This window comes from Zonotrichia leucophrys, chromosome 7 (assembly GCF_028769735.1).
Source record: "Zonotrichia leucophrys gambelii isolate GWCS_2022_RI chromosome 7, RI_Zleu_2.0, whole genome shotgun sequence".
Taxonomy (NCBI): Eukaryota; Metazoa; Chordata; class Aves; order Passeriformes; family Passerellidae; genus Zonotrichia; species Zonotrichia leucophrys.
In genome coordinates, this window is record NC_088177.1 from 30,109,704 (window position 1) to 30,136,720 (window position 27,017).

General features: G+C 49.9%; 1 protein-coding gene across 1 annotated transcript; it reads right to left on the reverse strand.

The window, feature by feature from the left end:
* On the reverse strand, nt 1-26,875 carry TTLL4 (tubulin tyrosine ligase like 4). Its single transcript, XM_064717902.1, has 19 exons — nt 26,815-26,875; nt 18,715-19,999; nt 17,926-18,035; nt 17,441-17,504; nt 15,328-15,452; nt 14,826-14,936; nt 13,859-13,935; nt 13,021-13,215; nt 12,855-12,937; nt 11,638-11,766; nt 10,910-11,032; nt 8,817-8,915; nt 8,122-8,256; nt 7,257-7,394; nt 5,349-5,448; nt 4,600-4,810; nt 2,357-2,427; nt 1,685-1,767; nt 1-880 (listed from the first exon to the last, which is right to left on the reverse strand). The coding sequence occupies exons 2-19, from the start codon at nt 19,941-19,943 to the stop codon at nt 739-741; spliced, it is 3,225 nt and encodes a 1,074-aa protein (XP_064573972.1). The 5' UTR covers nt 19,944-19,999; nt 26,815-26,875; the 3' UTR covers nt 1-738.
* Nucleotides 26,876-27,017: the final 142 nt, after the last annotated feature.

Here is a 27,017-nt window from a genome sequence, read left to right on the forward strand (position 1 = left end):
GCAGTTGAGTGTTAAAATTTAATAGAAATCCTTGAGAAACAAGGGGAAAATAGAGAGCAGACCCAAGAGAAGAGCACTAGCCTGCAGTCCATGCACACATGCTGCAGGGCACACCAGAGAGCCAATGGCCCTGAGAAGGATGCTCCCTCCCCAGCAGCCCCACTGCCCCCACAACCAACTGGAGCCACACGGGTACCCACGGTCTCTCCGGAGCTTCAATGTGCAAGCCTGAGGTCTCCCATGGGGCCTGTTGATGGGGGAGGGCAGGATGTTGGCACAGACATTCAGAAAGGATAAAACTGGGCAGTTTTACTCTCTCCCAGGCATGAGGACTCAGGACTTATCTCCAGGGGCCAGGCGGCAGCAGGGCAAGAGCAGGCTCAGCTGCCAGCAACTCAGGACACAGACACAGGCGAGCAAGGGCTCAGCCTGTGCTGACTGGGGATAGAAGGGCAGGCTCAGCCAGCTCTCACACAGCAAAGAAACCACAATGTCAGGCTTTCTCAGTCTAGGACAAAAGCCAGATAACCCCCACTTCCTCCAGCTTTGCCACTTGCTTTAGAAAATGAAGTCACACAGGCTTCTTCTTTGCCTAGGAAAACATCTCTCTCTACAACCAGCCCCAAAACAAGTGTGCAGTGCAAAGGGCTCTCACAGTCCTTGCTCTACAGAGCCAGTTCCTATGTCTTCCTTTGAGGTAGGTTGATGTGTCCCCAGGGAGGGACGGTGGCTGCTTGGTCACATCACCAGGGCAGTGTCCTTGAGGCAGCCAGCAGGTCTCTGGTTGGCTCCATCAGTGCACTTGTTGAGAGGTAAGCTCTGAGCAGGGCTGGGCTCCAGGCATCTTGTGAGATCCTCACCAGCTGAAGGGAGGCATGAACTGCAACGAAAAGGAGACCCTGAGCTTCTTAAGGACCATGAGAAAGAACCAAAAGGACCATGGTGCAATAATCATCTGCTGTATCACGACACAGGGACTCAGAGATAGGGCTGCCAGGCTTATCTACTCCATCTCCCATTCCAGGCAGTGCCACTGACCCCAACAGGTATCCCAATATCAGTGGAACTGCAGGGTCACAGCTAAGTCTTCCTGTCTGTGTGTAAACTCAACTCCACCCTGGCCTCAGCACAGGAACAGTGATGACCTTTCTCTTAGAACCAGAGACCAGGGGTGTGCCTCCCTTTCACTTTGTCTCATCCAGACAAACTCCAGTCCTCCACCTCTGCAGGAAGCTGTCAGCAGTCCAGCTTTGCGTGGGGAAGCTGGGAAAGTGCAACAGACCTGGAGACCTCACTGTTCTCTCAGCCAGTGCTGCAGTGAGAGCCTCTGCTCACTGTTAACCACATCAGTGTCCACAGAAGTGATACAAGTTCCAGTGCAGGGAATATCTTGTCAGCATGTTCTGACCATGACAGCTCCAAGCATCACCTAATCTGGCTGTTCTGAGCTTCAGAGCTCCCATCACTGTACACTGGGTGTACAGTGCCAAGATGCCCAGTTGCACAGATATCATGCCAGCTCCATCTGTTGGCTCCTCAGTGAGCAGAGGCTTCAGAGCCTGCAAACCAATCTGCTCCTCTCCCTTTAATAAAGCTGCTTTTTGGGCAGCCAGTTTTCTACCAGGACACCAGTACGAAAGCCACACTATGAACACCATGAACATCATGGCCAGTGCAAACTCACCCCAGTTTGCCCAGTTCCAGTTTGCTGAAGCCATTTGATGGAATGCCACTCTTCTGGAGGAACAACGACTTTGGCAATGACCACTGTGGAAGGAGAGGAAGACAACAGAATGGCTATTTAAGTCATGGCAAAAATCCCTCAAGCCTGCTGTGCTTTGCCATAGGCTGCCCTAGAGAGCTTGAGCTAGAGCTGCTCCACTGCTGTGCATTGTCACTGCCACCAGACTGTTCCCAGAATAGCAAACAGAGCAATCTTTGCTCTCTGCCTAATGAATCCCTCTGCTCAAAGTGGGAGTAGAACATCTCGAGGTCAAGAGTGGGTTTCTTTCAGAGCAGCATTCTGCTGTAAGGCACAGGAGTGACAGAGAGAGATGACTCCCTCACAGAGAACAACAGTGGTCAGAACAGGTGCCAAATATGTAGGGCTGTGCCCAGTGCACCCAAGGATATTCAGATGCAAAATACTTGCAGATCTAATATACTGTTCATGACTTCATGTTTGTGGGAAATAGGGCAGCATGGGTTTTTCCAGACTCCTGGAGGCCTTGGCAAAGAGGGAAGAAGGCAAACAGGTAAGACAGGAGCCAGAAGAAGCAGAGCAAGCAGGATCTTTACCCAACTCTGTGCAGGTAAACAACCATTCTGTGCCTACTTTACCCCCACTTATACATACCATTTGGGCCAAATCCGTCCTTGCCCCAGTGTGGTACCCTTTGACACACCAGTTCTTCAGTAGCTCCAGACCTGGGAAGTGACAGAAGACAGAAAGTGAGAATGAACAGCCAGGTTTACAAAGAGTTAAGCCTTTCCAGTTCAGGGCATGCAAATATGCTGCACTGACCACACAGAATATGCTATGCAATAACTACTTGAACACGTGCCTGAGTGCCAGTAAACACGGGGTAAACCCAGGGCGTTCACCCTTTGTACGAGCAAACATCAGTGCGTGGGCTGCTGCAGTGCTTGCCTTCCTCCCAGGGAGCCAAGACATTCCTTGCAGCAGGCTCAGTGAAAGAGGAAAACTGGGGCAACACAGGATTTGCCGAATTAGACCAGATTGGCTGTCCCCCTGAGCCCAGTGCCTGCCAACAGCAGTACCTGATTTGGGCTGCACCGGTGAAAGTTCCCACCGTGCAAATGTAGAGCAGCTTTGCTGTCATTGACCCCTTTCCCAGAGGAGGGCAGCTCAGGCAACCTCCTCCTTGCACAGCACAGATCAGCTGCAGCATTCCAGTGCATCACCTCCACCCTACAAGGATCCATCCAGAGCTCAGGATGGGCTGAGACTTCATCCCTGACAGAGGGCACAAGCTGAGATCATCGCTGGTATGACTGGAAGGGACCAATCCTCTCACCACACACAAGACATTGTGCTCCAGAGCACAGCAAGGTCATTTTGAAGCAGAACAATGTGTTCAACTGCACAGAAGAGGCTCCACTTCCTCTAGGGCTTTCTGCAAGCTGACTCCCCCTACAGCCAAGCACCCTGCTCTTTGGCTAACCCAAAAATATTGAGAAATCCTATCCTGTTTTCTTATTTAAGAGCCTTAGGGTCATAGGAGAAGGCTAGGGTGACTCAAGAATTAAGAACCAGCAGAGCAATGGCTAGTCAATTGATGCTGTCCAGCTGGCATTACTGTGGTTTTCTATAAGATACCAGGAGAAATTCTTGCTGTCCAAAGCCTGTTCCTTGGTGACCTTTCAGCAAGTCCCAGAACCTTGTAAAAATCCCCCACTTGTTGGGGGCCAAGGGGAGCAGGGCGGCTCAGATGCCTTGTGCTGGCACTGTGCACCAAACTGGGCTTTGCACCTTGCTGGCTAGAGAAAGAGGGGTGCTGCATGGAACAGAGGGGAACAGGAAGGGGATGGGGGAGGGTGAGCTCTGCTCAGAGGTACAGAGCAGTGATGGGATAGAGGAAACCTGCTTGGTTTCTTTGGGGAAGCTGGAGCACTGAAGCAGAACCCTTGCCTGAGCTGCAAAGTTCAGGGCAGCACTTCAGTGAGGATGATGACAGAATCTTTCTCACAGTTGATGGAAGATCATCCAGCAAAGATATTAGCAAGGCAAAGGATGACACATGCTGACAACACAGCCAGAGAAGGCTATGATGTTACCGTCTCTCTGCTTTAACACCAGTGAAAAGTGACAAAAGCATTTGTCTGCTTTCTCTCCTTGATAGCCAGGTGAGGAGCACACAGTCACTGCAGTGGAGGGCCAGCTCCTCCAGAAGCCTCTCCATCTAGATCAGCTATTGCATGGAAAACCCTCAGCCACAGCCTCTTTTTATTTTCTCTAACCCTTCATGCTAGATCTCACTGACTCTCCCCCAGAAACAGTTTGTACTGCTGCCCTGGTAGAGGCAACCCTGAATGAAAAGGAATTGGTCCAGGCCAGCCATGCCTCATTAAAGGATAATGTTTTTATTAAAATACAGAACTGTGTCCTGAAAGGATGGAAATGTTAGCTAGATTTCTAGTGTTTAGGAAAAAATTCCATTCGTACGCTGACTGTTTTTCATCAATTAGAAAGCTGCAGGAGACCAGGGAATAGGCCCAATTTTTCCTTCACAGATCACTAGTCAGGAGCAAAGCCCAGCAAATCCAGCTGTTTCTCCATCAAAAGAGAGCAGAGAAACACAGTAAGAGGCCAAAACTACAGGTTGAAGGCAAAATCCCAGTCTGCTTCATGCTCAGGGCACCTAGAAGTGCTGGTGCTGTGTGTACCAGAACAGCCATCAAGTCAGAATAAGCTTTTTGTGATATGTGAAGCAGTCTGGGAAGGTAACACATTTCCTGGGGGTTAGTATGCAGGCAGGCAGCTCCCCCTCAACATGCATAGCTCAGAAATCTCCCACGACTGCTGGCAGGCAGCCTGCCTGAGTCAGGTGGTTGTGCCATGCTTTGGAGAACAGTTACCTTTGTGTCTATTCGAGTAGTACTTGAGCTCCCACTGGGTGACCAGGATGTTAAAGTAACGCGGCTGCTCGAAGAAGCGCAGGTAGCGCATGGAGATGTGGCTGGGGAACACCCGCTCGAACTGCCCGCGCCGCGAGTACTCATCCTCTGTCTCCACCAGGACACGAACGTCATCTGGAGTCAGGATGTCCAAGACAGAAGAATAAAAATCCTGCAGACAAGAGCAACCCAAGGTCAGGGAGAAACATCCCTCAAGCAGAGGTGTCCATGTGTCTGAGATCTTTGGGAAACTGTGGAAGGAATCTAGGCTCAATGGTGACACCAACGCTGCACAGAACTTAAGAGAACACCAATTCTGCAGCCCAGCCTCTCTTAAATACACTGGCAGGAGGCACACAAGGCCAGTGACCCTACTAACCCAGCACAGGGGTCAGCTGGCAAAGGCTGTAAGAGCTGCACAGACATATAAGGAGAAACAGGCAGTGCTCAGACTCTGTTTGGGGACTGGTGGGTAATATGCCCCTCAGCACACATCTATTTTAATGTACAGGTGAGTCAGTGAGACTGTGTCTTAAGCAAACCCAGTTTATTTCTGACCAGCTGTCTTGTAACCCACTGAAGCCCAAGTGCACCCCATCATCTGGCTGACTCCAGAGAAGAGCACAATCTGAAGTGGGACAGACATGTGGGACTGGCTGGGACATGGGCTTGGCATGATGATGCAAGTAACAGAGGAGGTTGTTTTGTACCTGGTCAGGTATCTTCTGCATCAAGTAATAGACCTTCTTCATCTTCTCTGCTCTCAAATGCTCAGATATTGGCTTGGACTTCTTCGAAGCACTGCCCATACTGAGGACACAAGAGAGACAATAGAGCATTTAAGTAGAGAAGACAAAGTCTTGTCATGGCAGAGCTGCTCCCAGCAACTTCTGAGAGAGTAATGACACCCTCATGAAAATGACATGGAGGAGAGAACACTTTCTCCAAGGATTTCACTAGTTCCGAGATCAGTGATGGATCCACAGCCTTGTGCGTCAGCACAGAATGTGGGAAGGATGTGGGCAGGGAAACTGGGAGGACTCTGCCAGACCCTCTCTAAGGCATTTCACTGATCCTTCACCCAAAAGGTGAGCCATCACCTCACACTCACATAAGATGCACAAGGGTCAGAGACACACCATGATGTGACTCACAGCACATGAAGCCTGGTGGGATCTCATGTTTCCATCCCACTTGGAACACAGCTTCCTAACTGCAAGCACAGGGATGGGGGTGCAAGTACCCAGTACTAGTATCATACAAGGAAGAAGAGAATTCTTAGATCAAAAACTTCCTCTGGCTATATTGAAGTACCCTCAGGACTCAAAGTCAGCCACATGCCATGGGAAGTCCTGGCCTTTTGTATTATCTGACCAGCAACCATCTATTCTAAACACCAACTTAACTTTTGGGGATGCCAGAATCTGGGAGATACTTCCTGAAAACCTTTTAACCCATCTATCAACATAGCTTTTTTTTTTTCTGCTGCTGCAAAACTTTAGTTGTGTGCATCTCCAAACAGGGAGAGTAGAACCTTGAGTCTGTGCCACATGGTGCTTGGGGAACATGCAGATCTACTGGAATTCTGCCCATATGCTAAAAAATCCCTTCATATGCTTCCCAGGGCAGGAAATACAGTTAAACAAGCTTGCCTCTGGATGCAAGATATCTGGTAATGCATCATCTGAACCATGTTAAGGATCCACTTAATCCCCTGCAGGTCTTTCTGAGGACACCTGCCCTTCAGCACTTCCACTGGAAGTGGCAAACCAGCATGTGATCAAAGCACCGCAGACGAGTTGGTGAGAGCTCCCCATCTGGAACAGACCCATGTTCCCAGCTTCTCCACTGAAGGCACAGGGCACTCAGGGCAAGAGTCCCATCTTTTGGCATGCCCACACATCACTGCATGCTGGTGCTTAACCAAGCAAGCTGATCCTTCAGTGACATATGGCCAGCAGCCATTCTGCTACAGACTGGTTTCCTTCCAGCCATCAGGTCTGAAACCAGGATAAGCCCTAGCTGTGGTGAAACACAGAAGTATTAGGGGTCCGGCTGGACACACACCCAGGAACTAGCATTCTGTAAAAAACAGCCATGTTGGCTGTGAAATAAGACTTTGCACACCTCCACCCATAAATTGACAGCATGTGACACCTGCAGTCCTGCCTAAAGAACTGATCACTCCAGCATTTGCAAAATAACAGGTGCTCCTCTTGCTCCAGGCTGCAGCATGTCAGTTTTGGTAAGTCAGAGGGTAAGTGGATCCAGCCCCAACAGAGCCAGCCAGTCCTCCAAGCAGAGAGGCAGTAAAACTTAGCATCATATTAGTTCTGGCAGGGGGAAGGACAAGAGAACACGACTTGACAAACTGCAGAGCAAGCACAAATTACACTGGCCTCACTTCCAACTATGGACCTGCAGAGAGGGCATAAATCCTTCTGCATTGAAGAGACCACAGGAACCAGATACTCAGGCAAGGAGACAAGTTCTTTGGACCCATAGCTTAAACACCAGCAAGCACAGGCTCTCAACAGCTAGAAGCCAGTATTTGCAGCCCCCCCAGATGAAATCCCTCAAGAAAAAAGTCTGCTTCTCTAACAGAGAAGGAGGATAACCTGTAGGTAGAGCAACTTCTTGTCTGTGTCTCTGAAGCCACACTGTCCACGCTGGGCAGAACAAAACCAGCGAGGTTGAGGAGGTCCCGAATCATCTGGCCCTTGATGCTCACATCCAGTGGGGAGTTGGAGTGGAGGCTGCAGAGAGGAAGCATCACAGCAGCCTGAGTGCTAGAATGGAGGGGTTGAGCCCCATGGCACCACGATCAATCCCTGCGTTATCACTGACTGAGACACAAACACCAGTCTGTCCCTTGCCTTGTGAAACCGGCCACAAGACACAGAGAGAAAAATCCTGACAACAGAGCTTTGAAGGGGTGGCTTCTTATCAGAAATAGTTAATTTTTCCATCTCTTCTCAATTTTGCTAGAAATAGGCAAATCCATCCCCAGAGCCGTGTGCATGGCTCTGTGTACAGCTCATGCCCACCCACTCTCACAGACAGGAGGGGCCATGCTGGTTAGACTGCAGCTCTCAGCCCTGCCTGCACAGCTGACACCACAAGGCCGGATGCGGTCAGGAAGTAAAGAACAGTGCACGAGGCAGTGGAACTGCTGACTGCTTCTGCCCACGCAGAGAAATCTCTGCCATCACCCGTTCTGTACAAGACACATCCCTCCTTGCCTTCCTTTTTTAACATGCTCTTCCCTGGCTCTAGCTGGAGCATGCCCAGAAAAGCTTTCTGAACTGCAGAGGAATGTTGCTTTCACAGACAGGGAGGGCTTTGATTCCTGCAATCTGGAGAGGCAAGTTTCAAAGCCCATCATCTTTCAGCACAGGCTACAGGGGACATTGCAAGCCAAACTCACTTTGTAGTAAAAGAAAGGCCATTATCCACTCTGCTGTGGCTCAGAATATGCTTTACCTTGGGGAAATATTGACTTCTAAGATCCAGGGCTTGAGGTTTTCATCCAGCATGATATCAAACCCAAACAGCTCATGGCAACAATACGGCCGGCGCACATACATCTTCACCAGGCTGTTCACGTAGGGCTCAGAACTGCAAGCCAAGAAAAAAAAGCTTGTTTCCAACAGTCAGACAGACAGCAGAGCTCTGGCTGTTCACAGCACGCGTTGACAGTTCTGGAAGTGTAACGCAGCCACGTGCTGTGGGAGCAGGTGGGCTGAGGGACCAACACAGGCCTGTGTGTTGCTGCTGCCACACCACAGATGGATCCAGCACTGCATCTTGAGCATCCCTGCTGTGTCAGGTAGCATCCACCTCTGAACATAAGATTTATCCTGCACCAGGGACCATTCTCTCAGGCTCCCAGGCAAAGCAGGGGAGTGGGTGGCAAGCTGGGCAATTTTGAGTACACTGCATCTTTCTGGCCTTCAGGCAGGTCAGGGAAATGTAAGATCTATCTACCCACTGCAGCTATTGTAGCAGGAGCATAAGTAACAAGGTGAAAGGAGGGATCTACAGAGAAATACTGAAGCCAACAGCAGTGATACTATTTCAGTTAAGAACAAAAGGACCAGGCTGAGAAGAGACTGTACAGTCTAAAAGGGCCAAGGTGCACCTCACAGACACACAGAGCAAGGGGTGCCAAGACTCACGCAATGATGGTTTTGATAACAATGTCCTTAATCTTCTCCCAGATGGCCTCACAATTAACTCCTTTCTGGGTCAGGTAACCCCAGAGAGCTTTGAGTGCCCTGTGAGAGAGAAAAAGCAAAGGAGCTATGGGAATTGTTGAAGGAATTTTGAATGAGTTACAGATGAGGTTTTCCAGTTGTTTTAGATGATGTGGTTTATTTTTTTTATCTTCTACATAGGTAGGAAAGGTGAGTTTGGTTCACATCTTTACGGTGTGGTTCAGAAGGTCACAAGATGGCTAGTTACAAGACCTTTTAAGGATTTATTGACTAATAAAACACTGCTAACAAGGACATTTATGTTTTTGACCTGATTTTTAAATATTTCATCTTATGGACTCGTTACAGTGTAAGCCTTCTGAGCCAATAATGTTATGACACACAAACTTACACAAAACTCTAAAACTCTAAATTTTCTTCCACTTAGTTTAACATGTCTCTGTCTCAAATTATAAATCTATATTCTCGCTTCTAGCACCTAAGTTTGGAAGATTTTTCCAAGGTCTTAGATCAAATCTTGTGTTTAATTTTAAGCTTTGGCTTACAGGCCCAAAGTTCTCAGAATTCCTTGCATTTTGGATTCCAACATGTAGCCCCTTGCTGCTGGTAGTGAAAGCAACAGAGGGGAACCCTGACAGTACTCTTCCCTGACATGGCAATCCTCCTGACATCCTCAAACCTCTCAGTTCCTAGTTACTGCTCTCCCCAGCCTGGCCCCTGGTTTTGAAGGCCCAAGCTACTAGGAACATGAATCTGTCATAGACTTCTCTCAGCACAGTCCCAAATTAGCACATGAGCAAGGTAAGTCAGGCCCAGATCTTCTCTTCCCTCCCCCTCCATGTCCTCAGCAAACCTCCCCTTCCTGCAGGCCTTCCCCCGCAGCACTGCAAAGCAGCTCAGCAGGAATCCAACAAGACCCCAAAAATGTTTTAGCTAAAGCCACTTCACTGAGGCTTCAGGGATGAAAAGAATTTCTGAAAAATGTGGTAACAAGATGGTATGGAGGAGCATCTATGCTTTTACAGGAGTTTCCCATACCACACTGAGTGCTGCAAGCTACTCTGACACTGAGCCAAGGATGCTGAGATATTTCTCAAGTGAGACCATGTGGCTAATGGCCAGGAATCCAAAGGTCACGCTTCCTGCATACAAGATGGAGTGGATTACAGCCACACTTATCTTTAACATAGGAGCAGCCAGCGTTGACGTGCATGCAAGTATGGGAAACCCACACAATCCCACCTCCATGCAATTGCAACTGCTGAGGGGCAGCAGACCCTGCTAAAAGTCCCAGTGGAGGAAGAGACCACTGTGAAGCAGGTCCAGGTCTAAGTGATCTGGCCACAGCCAAATATCTTCTGCAACTCCCTTTGAGTGCAGTAGCCCTGCCCAGGCTGAGAATTGAGAACTCAATCCCACACTATTTTTAAAAGGGTTTAAACACCACCATGGAATCAGAGACAAGTTCCTGGGGCTTGTATCCATTCACCCATGGGACAGCAAGCAATGGGAACTCCTGCAAAATTGCAGCCCTCCTCCCAAATGCCTAGAAACAGCACCACTGCTCCCATTCCCAGGGTAGCACTAAATAAACAGTTCTGAACCACAGTTGTCCCCTTCTCTGCCTCCACAGCAAAGTCAAGAATGAGACAGGCAGAAGCTCCTATCAAGCCAATTTAAGCATCACCCATTCAATATCTAACAAAAACCAATCAGATTCTGCTTTAACCACATCCCATCACCCCCACAATAGGGGAAGGGGATGAATGAGCAGAGATGAGTGCAGTGTTGGAAGCAGGGAATGGCACAAACACAGGCAGGATGAACAGCACTTACAGATCAAACAGTACTGGACAGGATGAGTCACAAGCCAGGGAGACTATCCAGATTCCATTGACACTAACTCATGCTAAAAATCACTCTGTTCTTCCACTTTCCCAAGTGGGAGCAGATGATACAGAAAGCAAGTTCAAGTTTTGGGTAAGAATACTGAAAAAAGTCTGACTTAATGGGAAATAGAAAGAGCTGCCTTGTACCCTAAAAGCAGCACCTACCATTTGTGTCCCTGACAAGCAGTCTCATCCGAGTTGGGTTTGTAGGCTGCGTTCTTCTTGTTCACACTGTAGTTGGTCAAGTGAATGAACTTGTTGCCAAGGCTCTCCACTGAGGAGGAGTACCTGGAGAAGGCAAGAGGATCACAAGCTCTCCAAGTCCCCAGTCCATGAGGCAGGCACAGACTTTGTTCTCATCTCAGAACACTCTCAGCCATCCACCAGCCCCACTGCCTGCAGCTCTCTGTCCCCACAGGCCCAGAGCTAATGGAACAAAACATGAGACAGAACAGGCTGCCTTGGGACAGTGGCAGGCAATCCCACCCTCACAGCATATCCTCAAGAAATAAGAGTCAGAGTATCAGTGAGCAGAAGCACTGATGGTACTGCAACAGCCTGAGGCAATACAATGAAAACTGGAAGAAATGTCTCAGTTTCTGGTGTGCCAGCTTTTATGCAGAATGAAGCACAGACAATGTATTTCAAGAACTGCTTTCGACTGAGCTGATCTTTCATTGGAAAGGTTGGATGTAGGCAGCATCCTCTCACATTCCCTTTCACAGTCACCTGCAGCGACCTCATGTGTTTCCACACAGCCTCTTAAGCAAGCAAGGTACGGCTTTAAGCATTATAGGGCTTGACTCCCTCTTGCCCCAGCCAAGGCAGGCACCACAGCCACAGGTGCCTGGGCACCAAGGCAGCCCCCAGCACTGCTCTCCTGCACAGCCTACCTGCAGCTGGCAAAGCGAACCAATCCCTCCTTGAACAGGTAGACCCTGAGGGGATCATAGCAAGTGACGTAAACATAGAGCCTCAGGTCAAACTTCTTCCCGCCAATGAGGTAGGGCTTTTGCAGGTATCTGCAGAGGGAAGGAAGCACATAAGGGTTAGGATTTTCATATGCAGGGACATCTCTAACCCCCAAATCAGAAGCCCTGGCAAAACAAGGGATCAATGCAGAAATCTTTTTGCACAGCATTTCCAAGTTAATCACATCACAGACAAAATGACAGAAAGAGCAGCTCTCCCATTCACAAGGAGCTCCTGCAGCACATAACAACTGTTTCCTTCTGCTCACTTCCATTTTGAAGAGATTTTCCTCAGTTTTAAGGCACAGTAGCTTTTCCACACCCACAACGCTGATCACAATTTTCAGGAACATTTAAGACATGCAGTACACCACCAATGGTTTTGTACAGTAAGCAGAAACAGCTGGGTATTTTAATCCAACTCATTTGATTATTCAACCCAGAGGTTCATGATTTTCCATAGGAAAGTTTATCTCTCTGCAGAGAAAGTGGACAGGGAGAACTAACAAGCAAACACAACAGTTCCCTGTCTGCCAAACACTGCAGTTTTCCTGCTCTCACAAGAATCTTCCCAGATTCAAATCAAGATGTACTATTCCACTTTTCTGCAGAAGGGGAAGGAGATTGAGAATGCTGTTATTTCAAGAAAGTCCTTTGCATCTACATGCACTGAGGCTCTTACTGAACCATTCTAACTTGGTTAGAAGAATAAGAACAAATCTTTGACAACTGCCACCTCTTCCCTGGGACTTCGCTTCCCACTGTGGTTGTGTGAACTGGATAAGATTTGTTTGTCTCCAAACATGCCAAACCCCAGAGTACAGAGCAGTGGGAGCTGGATCACAGCAGAGCTGAAGCTGTCCACCTGCCAGACAGAAGCTCCAGAAAGCTCACGAAACCAAGTTGTGTCTGAGACCTCAAATATCTACAGAGACTGCAGCACTGCAGTAAGCCCAGTTGCAGCTGATGGAGCCAAACTTCCAGCAGCAGGACAACCAGGCAGTCTCCAGAGAAATCTCCAGATACAAATCAGGTACTTTTGCTTTGCCACATACTAGCAGGGGCCCAGAACTGGCCAGAGATACAAGACATTAAAAGGTCCCAGGCTGTGTGTCAACCTTGGTTTTATGTTCACTCACCTCTGTACTAGCAGTGGTCTCCTTTTGGGGAGCTGGCTCCATTTGTGGATGACCTGGATACCATTGCCTCTTGCTGATGCTGGCTGCAAAACACAAACAAGAAAGAATCAGATCTTCTCCCTGCACCTACAAAAAGACAGAGGATTGAGTTCTGCTTTACACCTACTGGTTTCACAATCCATTTCTGTCGGCTACCTCCTTCCTCCCATGCTTTCCTGAGTGATTTGATGTCCTGGGGCAGGATGAAGGATTGAGGGAAGAAATTAAACTCCTTTTTCCCACAGCGAGCCTGCATCTTTAACAGGTTGCGCCACAGACGGTCCTTCCTTCCAATTTGAAATGAACCAGGGAAGTGGTTTAGCTGGAAAGGAACACAGATGCTATGAGATCTCTGCTTCCCCTACTCCTTGCCCACCCCTTTCTGCTCCCTTGGCAGAGGATACATCCTCTCTGAATACAGTGCAGGGTAACAGTCTTTGTTCCCCTCCCAAGATTGCACCCAAACTGATCCCACTTGTTCCTGAAGCTTTGCAGGGACAAACTGCCCCATTTAGAGCATCACAGCTCTTCAGAACAGGCATGTACTTGTGACAGACACCAAACCCTTGGTCCCTTGCAGGTTCTCATGCCATGAGCTACACCTGACTCTTCTGTGATCAGAGTAAGGTACATGCCCTTCACTGCACTGGCAGTGAGGGCATTGTCCCTATCCCTCAGTTCTGCCAGAAGGAGGACTGCATTGCTTTAAGCAGCTATGACTGAATTTAGAGAAGCTCACAAATAAACACAATTTGGCTACAGCCTCAGTCCATACAAGAGCCACCCTCACAGCAGAGATGCCCATCCAGCTATGCCTGTCTCTTGGACTCCCTTCGCAGTTCTGGAAGGGACACTACAGGGACAGCTGGCACAACAAACACTTGGCCCTGAGCAGAGGGGCACCCAAATTGCTTGCAACACACTCTCCATGCACATGAAAGAGGTCAGCAAAAAACAGCCCCTACCTTTTGGTGCTCCCTGATGGCTTTGAAACCAGGGGATTTCATGTGGTTGCCCCAGCAACCCAGCCAGTCAGTGCTTGCTGCCGGAAAAACAGAAAAGTCCATGACTGAGTACCCTGCCACCCATAACACCTGCTCAACCCACAGCACCCCATCTCCTTAGGCTAGCAGAAGTGTGCCAGGGATGCTGTACAGCTACAGCACAAAGCACTCACATTTGCTACTGCAAAGCTACCAAAGCAAGGGCTGAGTGGCATCCAGTTAACCAAGTGGGTCATATTGCTGCAAATATGACTGGTTGCAAGGACCTGAAGGGTCAAAGGAATGCCTTTAATTCCCCAGCATCCTGACTTCTCTGCACTACAGCTGGCAAATGAAGCAGTTGACTAATGAATGCTGTGCTGCTGAGGGACAGGTAGGTGTGCCATAACTACTTAGGACTTCCTCTGCCATCCATGTCTCATTATAGCCTCAAAATAGTCTGTGCAGAGGTCTCCTGATACATGCAGAAGTCCAATAAACTTCCAGGAGATCACATTCCAGAGTATAGATCATAGCTGCAAATGCTCAGTGCTTCTCCTACACTGTCCTTGGGAAGTGACAAGATTCCCAACCCTGAGAACTCTAGCTATGGTCAGAGATGTCTTCCTCTTCAGTATATGGGGACAAGGAGCAGCAGTGCTGGGCCTGGCACTACTCAGAGTGGCAAGCCAGAGCAAACCTGCCTCACATCTGTCTCAGTTCAGGAGTAAGCCCTTGTGGACTATGCCAGGAACAAGCCAAGAGGCAGATCAGGCCCTGCTGGGACCCACAGATGTTGGATACTGCAGGTCAGACAGGCAAAAACATGAACCCAGCATCCTACAGTGCCAAGCCTGTATTGCTTCTGTTCTGTTCTTTGCAGGCATTCTGCCTTCTAGTGTCCAGGCGCTGGAGGCAAGGAAGGACACAATGCTGCCTCCCAACTTACTTTTGCTAACTCTGAAGTGGGACCTGCCAATGGTCTGCTTCACTATGTTAGGTGTGACACTGCACAGTTTCCATCGCAGCAGCTTCCTCTGCTCCCAAGGCAGCTTTTCCACTAGGAAAGCAAAAAGTTAAAGACTGAAGGAAAACAAACACAATACTTGGATTTACTACAGCTGCAAAATTCTTATGGTTTGCTGCACAGGCACCAGGCCTGTAGATGAGGGTGCATAGCCCTCTTTGCAGAACTGTCATGGAGCAGAAGACGCCACAGCTGGGGGAGATCCAGGACACTGGAACATTGAGTGGCAGCCTGAGTCATGCTCCAGACATTGGAAATAACGGTTTACTGCAGTCATTTGGATCTCACAGCAGTGTTGGGTGTCATCATGGGAAGGGTTAAGGGCAGCCACTGCCAGCCAGCTCCAGGCTGTGTGCTGGCACCACCTGCTCCCTAATTATGGGCTGGCCACTCTCACCTTGTGTAACAATAGACTGTGGCTCACCTGCCTCATCCCGAGTACTGAAGTAGATAGTTGGAGGCACATTAGGGAATAAACTGCAGACAAGAGCTGGTTTGAGCACTTTGTCTTGAGCCCCAGAAGGCTGGGCCAGGCAGTCAATGCGTTTCCTAAGAAAGATGAAGCAGTAGTCAGCTGGCTAAAAGTGAAAAGTAACAAAGGAAGAGGGAAGCCGGAAGGAGCCTTAATCTGGATGTCAGGAATTTGCACCATCATTGCAATGTGGTGCAAGCAGCGGGCACCAAGGTCAGTAACTCAGTCTGCAGCAATGAGGGGATGATTCTGCAATGAATGCACATGCCAAATACCCACTGTGGAGTTTTTGATTTTCTGGGGCAAGGAGTGGAGTCTTTTACATGACAAACCCAATAACCTAGTCCAAGGGAACAAGGAGTGGAGATTGTAATACATATTATTTAACTGTTGCAACCCTCATGGTTTTGCTGTATTGCAGGGAAGAGGGATGGAGTTTTACCCACTATATGTACACCTTACCACAGCAAGCCCCAATACCTGGAAGGAGGGATAGGGATAGAATTTGTAATGTTTCTATTAAGATTGTGATGAAGTGAAAAGTAGGGTTTGCAATGAATGTATATTCAAATATATGCCACTGCAGCCATTGGAAGAAGCCACACCAGAGCAATCCAATAAAGAACAAAGAGCAGCAAAAGAAAAGGAACTACAACACATTATCAGCCAATCTCTCAGGCCACCCCTTGCCTCACTGAAGGGACTGAGTGTAGCTTGTCACAAAAGAACTGGAGACCAGGCTGAGGGAAGAAGAGGTGTTTTATCAAAGTCCTTGGTTTGTTGTTTTTTTTTTCAGTACTGAAATCAATAATTAAAAGTTTATTAATTGGAAAAGGATTATATTGCTTAACATTCTCTGGCACAAAGCTGGTTTTGCCCACACTGGTTCTGCCCACACAAACTGAAGGCAGGAGACAGCTGCAAAGGTTTCAAGGCCAGGCCAGCACACACCCTGCACAAAGAAGTGGTGAACACCCCTCCCTCCTTGCTGCAAGAGGCATTTAGCCCAAGCACTCCTTCTCCCCATCTGCCCCAGAGGCCAACCAGACACATCCTGCCAGAAACAGCTGCTGGGCCAGTTTACATCACCTCTCCAGGACTTTCACAACCACATGTGCACACCCAAAGCCCTGCAGCACCCTAAGGCTCAACACTTGCTCACAGAAAGCCTTGCTTGTCTCCCAGATTAGTGATGACATGATTGGAAGCAGCAAGTTATCAGGCAGACAGCAAAGACTGAGGCAGCCCTGGTGCAAGATGAGCTCCCACTGCTGGATGGGCAAAAACAGGTCCAACAAAGGTCAGCCAAGAGTCATGAAGGCAGGGCTCAGATGACCACAGGCTGACCAGTGCTCCCCAGAAAAAGATTCTCCCAAAAGTTAAAGAAAAATCCAGGCTCCAGGACTTGCTTCTAGGATGCTATGCTGAGACACGAATCTCCAAGGAGCTTTTGCAGTCTCTGGCCCAGGACACCTCCACTCTGCTTCATCTGCTGGGCAATGACACTGCAAGAGCACAATTTAATCCAGTAAACCTAACTCAGCAACTGTCAGTGCCAGTGAAATTAAGACCCCTGTTTTGCTGCAGTGGATACACCCTTAGCACTTCACAGGCTGCTGCTTGTAGAAAGAGAGGTAGCTCTAGCCTGCAGGGTAGCAAGGAAACCTGCTTTGCCTGGGACATCTGTTCCTATCTTCACTCCTTTACCCAACATGCTACCATCTCCCCTGTCCCCATGGAGGGCAAAGATGACAGAATCACAGAATATGCTGATTTTGAAGGGACCCACAACGATCATCGAGTCCAACTCCCTGCCCTGCTCAGCACCATTCCCAAGAGTCACACCCTGTGCCCAAGAGCATTGTCCAAACACTTCCTGAACTCTGTCAGGCTTGGCCTCTTCCTAGGGAGCCTGTTCCAATGCCCAGCCACACTCTGGGTGAAGAACCTTTTTCTAATATCCAACCTAAGTCTCCCCTGACACAACTTCAGGCCATTCCCTCGGGTCCTGGGACAAGTCTGGGAAAAATACACCAAATTCAGTGCACTGTTCACAGCTACTAACCTGGATGCAGGAGTGGTGGAGAAGCTGGACAACACATCGGCTTCGGAGGAAGAATCCGAGTCACCTGCAGGAAGAAACAAACTCAGGTTTTGTCTCCATGAGGAGTGAATGCACACAGAGTTAGAGAGGGAAGAGAGGAAACAAATGCTGCACGGGACAGAACCTTCCAGCTACCCCTAATCCTTGGATCCTGGCTTTTGCCCACCAATTGGGGTCATAAAAACAGGGAAGGGAGCAGAGCTGACAGCCCTGCACAGAAAGGAGATAGGTAAGTTCTGGAGAAGGACAGTGGTGAGCCCTAGCTTGCTCCCAGAAGGAGCAGTTCCTCCTTGCTGTTACATCACTTTTGGGTTCAGTACATCTTGAAATGACAGCATGAATGTAAGACAGGAGGGCAGCTGTGCTGACTCCCAGCTCCCAGACAGCTCTTGCACTCCCCACATTGAGGCATGGAGCACAGTCCTCCCTGGGGTACCAGCACTCACTGTCCTCATACTCTTCTTGACTGTAATTCTCGTCCAGACCATCAGGAAGTTCTTCCTCTGCTTCGTCCTGGGGATGGCTTGGCTGCAGCAGTGACTCCTCAGCAGTAGCACTGGGACAAAGAACATCACATCAAAAGGAATGGCACATACTTTCTGTAGCCAAAAACCCAGAAACCCATGAGGCAGCATGAGATAATGTGGGCAGACAAATGAGGGCACTGCCCTTTCCAGTGCTGATGTACAAGCACGCATCCCAAGCTAGCAAGATGGAGAGGCCCCAGACCATGCTGAGAATGAACATGTTCCAGAGCAGCTAGAAAAAAAGAGGAAAAAGAACACCCTCTCCCACCAGGAGAGCAGGAACTCCATGTCTTCACACCTTCTCTATCCTGTATTAGCCCTGTGTTCTTTTATGAACCCACGTCTCTGACTAGGAAGGCCTGGTTCAACAGCAGGCTGGATTCAACATAAGTGCAGCGCTTTCCACTGAAGGCAGGGTCCCCCAAGTAGAAGAAACTAGAAATGCCACACAGTAATTCCATGCTATGGTTGAAGGAGAAAATGGAACAGCTTGGAGCTATCCCGAATGCCTGTGTCAAGCTGGGGGTGCAAGAAGGTGCTCCACCCACTAGGATGCTGCAGTTGGGTTTTGCTCATGGACACAGCCCATGGTTATCCTTATGGCCACCTCATACTGCCCACAGTGCATCCTCTCCCAACACACACAGACACAACAGCCAGCCTCGCACATCCTGCTGCAGCCTCCCTCCTCCTCCTGCTACTACTTACTTAAGCTTTCCTGAGACCACAGCCTGGGCCTGTTTCTCTTCTTCCTCCAGCTGGATGGTGGACACCTGTGCTGCCACTTCAGAGACAGCAGCAAAGTGCAGAGGCTCTGCTCTTGCCAGGTGGTCCCCGGCACACAGAGTGCTGAGCACACCCACGGGACGGCAGCCAGTCCTGCAGACAGGAGCGCTGGCACACGAGGCCAGGGGACGGACACTGATCCGCTCAGCCCGGGCAATGGTGTCACAGGTGCCCCTAAGGCTCGAGTTACTGTTAAGGCAGTGGCTCTCCAGCTCCGAGTTCAGGGGAGCAGTGGGTTCTTTCTGAGTGATCTGCACTCCAGCATGCTGCCTCCATCTGCTGCTCTGGTTGGACAGGCTGCCCACACTCATAAGGCCAGAACTTTCAGCTTGGCACCCAAAGCCTCTGTGTGTGGCAGCCTGACTAGGTAGCTGCTGCACAGCCTTCAAGAGGCTCTTCTCCGGCTCCTTCTCTTTTGAGCTGTGAGGTCTCCCCTTAGCATCCTCCAATGAGCACTGATCCTTCCTGAGGACCGCACAGCTTGGCACAGGGGCATGGGAGGGGATTTTGTTTTGCTCTGACACAACATTGCTTTTCGTCACAGCCCTGTTAATCAGGCTGCTACCAAAGCTGTCTCTATTGTCCCCAAAGAGGGACCATGAAGTAGCAGGAAAACTCTGGGTGTTTTCCACCTTTTTCATCTTCAGTGACTGCAGAAAAGGCACTTGAGCACTGCTTGGCCGTAGGAAGGAGTTGTTATTGAGCACTGGTCTACAGGAGCTGGCAGCCTGCTGACCTGAGCTGAGGGGAGAGCCTTTGACCCCAGTTCCAGAGTGTTCCTCTGCCAACAGGCAGGGGTCCATCAGCAGGGAAGGCATCACCCTTCCTGTGGCAGATATCACCCTTCCCGTGGCAGGGCCAGTGTGTCGAGGGCTTTGGAGGCTGTCTTCAGTGGGCTGCGCGTGGCATAGTGATGGTGAGCACAAGAAGCAGGATTGCTGCAGAGGGATCCCTGAGGGCAGCAGGATGCGATCCTGGAAAGCACTCGCATATCTCTTCTCTAAATTCCAGACGGGTTTGGCCTGCTGCTGAGCGAGGCGCCAGGGCCAGCACGGCTGAGGTCGTTCTGCCGGGAGGCTGCCTGACTGCAGCCCGATGCGCTTCTGCTGTTTGGGGCCCCCGTTAGCATGGTCTGGTCCTGCCGACGCCATGTAGAGCCATAGCACTTGAGGCACAGTCAGTCATCTACTGCAGCATCTTTGCTGGCCTGAAACAAAAGGATAGCATGAAAGACTCTGTTGTCCTGTCAGAGGACAGCACCCAGCCTAACGCCACATGAGGAAAGCAGGGTGGGCTGCTTTTCCTGCAGGATGAAAATCACATCTCCCATTTACTGAGGTCACCAAGAGCCTCTGGAGACCAAGTCAAAGAATGGCTGGCATCTCACATGAAACCAGAGGATGCAAAGAACAACGTAAAGAGAGCCATCTGCAGGAAAGCTTGTACCCTGCAAACACACAAGGGTGCCTGACTACCAGCCAGGGCCATGGAGTAGCAGCTCTAGCAGTCACCCTGTCTGCAACAAGAGGCTGCCTGCCTGGGACCCATATGGCAGCTGGAGCCCACTCCTACAGATCTGTGCCTCCAACATCAGCCTCCTGACTCTGCCATACATACCAAAACACCTGCTTACTTTTTCTCCCTGCTCCTTAAAACTTCAGCTCAGTATATTACACAACTAGATGACAACCTCAGCCCTTGCTTTTAAAAGGAACATGTTTCTAACTCTTGTAGAAGAGCTTTGTGAGAGCTAAAGGCTTCCTATAGAGCTCAGGACTGAGAAGGCAGGGCTGTTCTAACATAGCAAGAACCAAATGCAGGGCTGTTCTAACATCAACACCTCTGCTTCCAGCACAGACTGGCAGTACTGTGCATGTACATCTCTCCCCACTGCAGTACTTCAGAAAAGTCTCCTGCAAGGACCAAACTGGCAGACCACAGTGTTGCAGATATAAGTGCCCTGAATCTTTCTAGAATGAACTATTGCACCATACCTGCAACATCCTCTTGCCTGAGGAGACGGGAAAAGAGAAAACAAACCACTAGCCAGTTATTGCTTTAACACATGCCTGGAGGGACCCTGGATACAGCTGCGATAGGAATTTGTATTCCAAGCAGGCTGGCTGGTTCTTCCACCTTCCACCAGCTCTCACACGCTTGCATATTAAAGAAAAAAAAAAAAACAGAGGTATAAAAAGAAGGATAAGCAGGGCATCAGCCATCATACTCTTCTTTTTCTTGCCATACACATACACACTCCTTTCTCACCTGAAAGACAAGCCTCAGATGCAGCAGTTAAAGTGCAGCTTGGAGACCCTGATGTTGCTCTGTAGCACCATCACAGCAGCTCGCACCACCACAGAGCTGGGTCAGACAGACCTACACCTGCCCAACCCTCTCAGCCTGTGAAATCAGCTCCAATCTCCAGCACATACCAGCTTAGCAGCACCTCAGCCAGAGGATGTGGGAAATGGAACATCCCATGCAGGATCCCATAGGAGGTATACATCCTCAAGGAGAGCTGCTACCCTGCCAAGCTCTGCAAGGAAATATGGCAAATGCCAAGTCCATACCACATCCATAGGGCTGCATTGCTTGTTAGTGCTTGTACAGTCAAGCTGAGAACTCCTGATGAGGACAGGGCACCTGCATCCCAGTGGGAGCTACAGCCCAGAGGGCCTCCAAACCCCAGGGAAGAGAATCCCACAACAGAGATGTACAACACTATTCCACTGCTACCCAATCTGCCCCCAGCAGCAAACCTGGCTGTGTTGTGACATTCACAGCGATTAGCACAGAGGGAAGAAGCTGTGGCTCAGATGCCGTCCCCTGCCCAGCTCAAATTTCCACCAGTAAACAAGGGAGCAGAGCTTGGCTTGCACACTCTGCCCCCTCCAGCTCACAAGCACACCCGGACCACAAAGTGACCCTAGCACACCAGTGAACATAGGTGTTAAAGATCAAATTAAAATCCAAGGAGAATGAAAGTGTTCCTGCCTAGAGGATCTGTCACTGGCATCACCACCTGCACTGCCAGTCTGGCCATTGCCTGCACTCTCACCCGGCTGTGAATGACCTTGTAAAACCAGCCTGAAGTGAAAGCCATCTGTAGCTCATCTCCAGCCGGCTTTACAGCTATCAGTGAATCATCCTGCTGTAAAAATAAAAGTGATGTGGCCTAATGAAGCTGTAACAAGGGCTGTGAATCTCACAGTCAGCTTACACACAGGTGTGAAAATGCCAGCACAAGTCCTGTGTGATCCTGATCTGAAGTGACAACGGTGGCACAGATGTGACTGACACAGACACGGGGGTGCTGCTGACAGCTGTGGCTGCCAGGGTGGAGGTCTGGGCATGGCACAGCCTTAGCTAACACTGCCTGGAACCCAGCACCACAGCAGCAGACAGAGATGTGCTGAGCTTGGCCCCTCCCAAGCAGTTTTGTCATGAAGTTACAGAAGTGTCTGGGCCAGCACAGAGGAGGGGTGTGCAGGAAGCAGCAGCTGCATAAGAAAGCTGCAGGGCCTTTAGCAGAGCTTTCAGGTAAGGCCTAGGTTTGCCAACAGCTACTGACCATCACTGTTTCCCTGTGGAGACACAGGAGCTCAGAGATAGGGGCAGGAGGGGCAGGAAGGATGAAAGATGCCCTCACAGGATGCATCCAGACTGATAGCAGCAGTCCATGCTGCCTGTCCTTCCCCCCATTCACACCTTCTGCATGCCAGCACAGCCAACTCTAATGCCCACCTGAAAACTGTCTCCCATCCTTACTGCAAGGACAGCTTGACAAAGCAGCTGCTGAGCATCCAGGAGAACTGATGGAGATGGAGGGGGGCACCTTCACGTGCCAGGCTGTGGTCACAACAGGACAGCAGCTGCCACATCTCTGTAGCTCTGGGTAGGAAACACGTCACCTGCCCCCAGGTAAATCCCTGCTGGTTACCAGCAGAGAAGTTTTCCCTTTATATTTAATTCAGCTGGAGTTTTGGGATGGACAAAGATCACAGCTTGATGCAGCCCCTAGCTCTGCTAACCAAACTCTATGAGAAAGGAGCTGGACTCTGTTCTGCATCTCAGAATGGCAATAAAATAACACTCTTAAAATTTTATTGTAGAAACATGAGCTAGGAAAAGCCCTGGTTGAACTGGTCAGGCTGGAATTCAAACCCAACCCAAGTAATTAATGGATTTTGACTTGGACTTATTGACACACAATACAGAGGCCAAAGCTGTCACTGTTGGAGTGACTGTACAGCTGCACTTGCTTACAATTATTCTGCCAGCACCTTTTATTGCCATACAGCTTGCTTGCAAGTGTTGGGAGGTCAGCTGGAGCACTGCCACAGCCTGTACAAATGTGACATCCCTAGAGCACAGGGCCAACATCTGCCCAGCCTCTGCACACCCCAGTAAATAGCAGTAAAAATCCTTTCTTCCAGCCTGAGCCTCACTGCAGCATGTGCTCCTCTAATGGCAGCGTGGCAGCTCCTCACAGCCCTCTTCCAAACAGGAAAGGACAAGACCTCAAGAGCCCGCATGTGCACATCATCCCATTGTTAGAAGAGTGTGGCTGTGGAGGTTATTTTAAGTGCAGCTTGGTGATACCCTTAAAATAACAAGAGCTTGTAAATGTATGCACTGCAAGCTGACCTGATAATGTGTTGTCAGCCACACACAGCCTGAAATCACAAGGAAGAGAGATTAGACAACTGCAATTGCTATAGTTTTCTATGCCATTGCAGGGTGCATAATCTGTTTTGTTCTTTATTATTAAAAAGGATAACACATTTTTCTAAACAAGACCTGAGTTTACACCAAGTTCCTCACTTGCAGCTCTGGTGCTTTTGATTAAAGCTTGAACAAGTAAGTTAACAACAATGCAAAACAAACAGGTTTTAAAACAAAAATACATTTACAAATAAGCGTTTGTATTCCTTAAAAAAATTAAAACTTTGAACAAGATCAACAACATTGATCTGAAACAAACTGAGTGCCTAAAAGTGCTCCAACACCTCGTAGCTAGGTACGAACTTGTGTTTCAACAGCATGGAAACAGCCCTCCCTCCCCAACGTCAGCTCCAAGAATCTAGTGGCCTCAAGGGCAGCCACACGCCAAGCCAAAGCACCTGAGGCCACCAGCAAGTTCAAGCTGAAGAGTAGAGGGGGCTGCTGGCCACAATTTGTCCAAGAGGACAACAGAGCTCAGAGGCAGCTTGGCCACTGCAGAAATGCTCTTGGGTACATCAGCCTGGTGTGCTGCTCTGCCACACAGTTAAGCATCACTGTTCCCTCTCAGCTTCACTGCAATCCTTGCAGAACCACATTTTGTGTGCAAATCCAGAGGATGACAACCAATTTCTGTCCCAATCAAGACATCAAGGTTTTACGTGGCCACTCAGGTCAAAAACAAAAAAAACAAACAAAACAAAACAACAGTGAGAAATCAACCTCTGTGAGGATGCATCAGCAAATTCCACCAGCATACCAGGATTACATTTGTGCCAGGGGTGGTCATTTCCATTCATCAGCTCTGGTGCTGAACTCCACTCCACACTGAATAGAGGAAGTATGAGTGTATGGCTGCCTGAAAAGACCCTTTACCTAAGAAGGGCACTGCCCTGCAAGAGAAATAGAGTAGCTCAGGTGTGTGCTCCTGCTCCAAAGGTGGAGGCAGACCTCAGGGACAGCAGGACGCTAGAGCAAGCCATGGGAGAGCTGCAATCCAGCCAGCACCTCACCCTGTGCTGCAGCAAAGGCCTCCCTCCATGCACACACAAAGTGGGCTGGGGACTGAAGGCTCCTGTGCTTGCCTTCACAAGGGACTTTGCTATCACTCTAAGGGCACTGAAGCACAGTTGCCAGATGAGGTGGGGAACTCTGGCACAACAGGCAGAAAATCCAGGGCTATAGCTTGAGGGCACCAAGGACACTTCAGATAAAGGGCCAGCTCAGTGCTCACCCTGGGAGGGCTGACCTGGCTGTGACCAGACAGTGCAGGGGCCACAGCAAAGGGCAGAGCATGGAGCTCTTATTGCTGTCAAAGAATATCAACTTTTCTCCCTGGCAGACTCCCCAGGCCCTGAGGCAGATGTAGTGCACACTGACAGCAGATCATGCAGCTCTGTTTCCCCAGCAGTGAAGCTGGTAAGTGCCTGCTCTTGCTCCCACCCAATTTGCACTTTTTCATCACACGGGCAACAGAAGCAGTTGTACTGCAGCACAAACAGGAGCAGAGAAACGAGTCTGAGTTAAAAGCAACAAGCTAAACCATGAGGTGTTTAACAGCATTTCACCATGGAGGTCTACAGCCCATTCCTGAAGATCCAAACTGAAGGGACAGCATTTTCAATTGATTTTCATTTTCTCCATGATGGGAGAAAAGAGAATTATGTGGCAAGACCTGGTAATAGTTTGGCCACCAGCACAGGATCTGAGGGCAGTCAGCACAGCTCCATCTGATCTTAGGCAGACTAGCTTTTAGTAGAAAAATAAAAGTGGAGGATTTTGAGTGAGTGAAACAAGTATAAAATATCAACATACAGCAAGGAGAAAAGAACTACCCAATTAGTTCAAGACACATTATTTCTTAACCCACCTTCTGTTCTTGATACTTTTTACTGAAACATAGCTGCAATTGGAAGAAAAGGTTCCTAGATTTGTCCTTCAGTATGTGCTGAGGACTCTTCCATGTCCTGACAGGGCTGGGAAAAATTCTTCTGAAGCCACTGCAAAACCCTCACTCCATACAGCAATCTCTCAGGGCTCAGGAGTGGAGAAGAAACAGAGACTCAAGGTGAGAAGCTGCCAAATACTCCCAGACCCGATGGATGGCAGGAACTTGGGAAATGTCAAGGAGTGGCACCCAGCCAGGCTGGTGCAGCAGCCAAAGCCCCCAACCTGTGTCAATGATTTGACACCTCCATGCAGGCGCTGTTATGTGGAGATGGTAACATTTGTCCCCTCAGTTCCTCCCTGAAATGCGATCCCTGCTGGGCTGAAGGACCCCTTGACTGAGGTGTGGGAGGGGACAACTGTCATCAACCAACTTTACCTAACACAACTGCAGCAAGAGAGCAATGAAAGGACAGAGAAATGCTACTATCTGCTGGGTACAAACAGTGAAAATTGTGGAAATATTATTCTATAAAACTATAGTAAGGCAAACAATCCACTGTAAATTCCCCCAAGCTATCCGGGAGTCACTAGATGTCATCTGCCCATTCCGTGAGAAGAACACCACAGTAAGAAAGACAGGCAAGCCTCGGGGGGGTCATGTAGGCAGGGCTTTGATATGTAGCTGTGGGGCTGAACTCTGCCTCCCATCAGACATCCACAGCAATGCATAGGATGCTGGCACAATGCCACAGGGTTTCCCCACACCTTCACTCCTCACTCCCTGACCAAACCCTGGAGGCATTCAGGAAATACTCCAGGCTTGTCTCAATGCAGCTCTGTCTTTCATCTTTCAGACTAAACGGTCCTTTTTACAACACAAGAGCCAAGACCCCTATGAAAGGATGAACAACCAGGATGTCCCAGCACTCTACCTGGGCCTGGTCGATCTCAGCTCCATCCTAATACTCCAAGTAGCGTTGGAGAGGTTCCCTGGGGCCGTGGGTGGCTGGGGAGCCAGCCCTTCCTCGCTGCCGCTCGCCCGGGGAACACGCTGTGTCTCATTTCTCCAAGTGAAAGACTGTGATGCCCAAGCTGCTACCAGGATGCTCTATCCCGGCGCCGGAGCGCCGCCCAGGCCGCCAGCCCCAGCGTGTCTCGGCACAGAGCGTTCCCAAACCGCCCCCCCGCGCCACGGTGTCACGGGGCAAGGCCATGGCGAGCCCCGCGAGCAGGCCCGGGCGGGAGCGAGGTGCCTCCTCGGGGCCCGGGCACGGCTATGGGGCGGAGGAGCCGGGAAGGCAACGCGGGGAGACAAGGACCCCAGTGGGGGACTCTGAGGGTGCAACCCAGGGAGACACAGGGGGAGCAAACCCCCACAGCACAGGCCGGCAACACCGCCATACTCACCGCCCGCCCGGGCCCGCCGGAGCCGCCGCCGCCGCCGTTACCATGGGGAGCCGGCGGGCCCACGTGACTACAGCTCCCGGCAGCCATCGCGGCGGGGGCTGTACTGCCCCCTGGCGGCGTGGCGGAGCTTGGCGGCGGCGCGGGCGCGGCTCTGTGAGCCGGCGGGAGATGCGCGGTTACAGAAGGAACGGGCATTTTGTCAG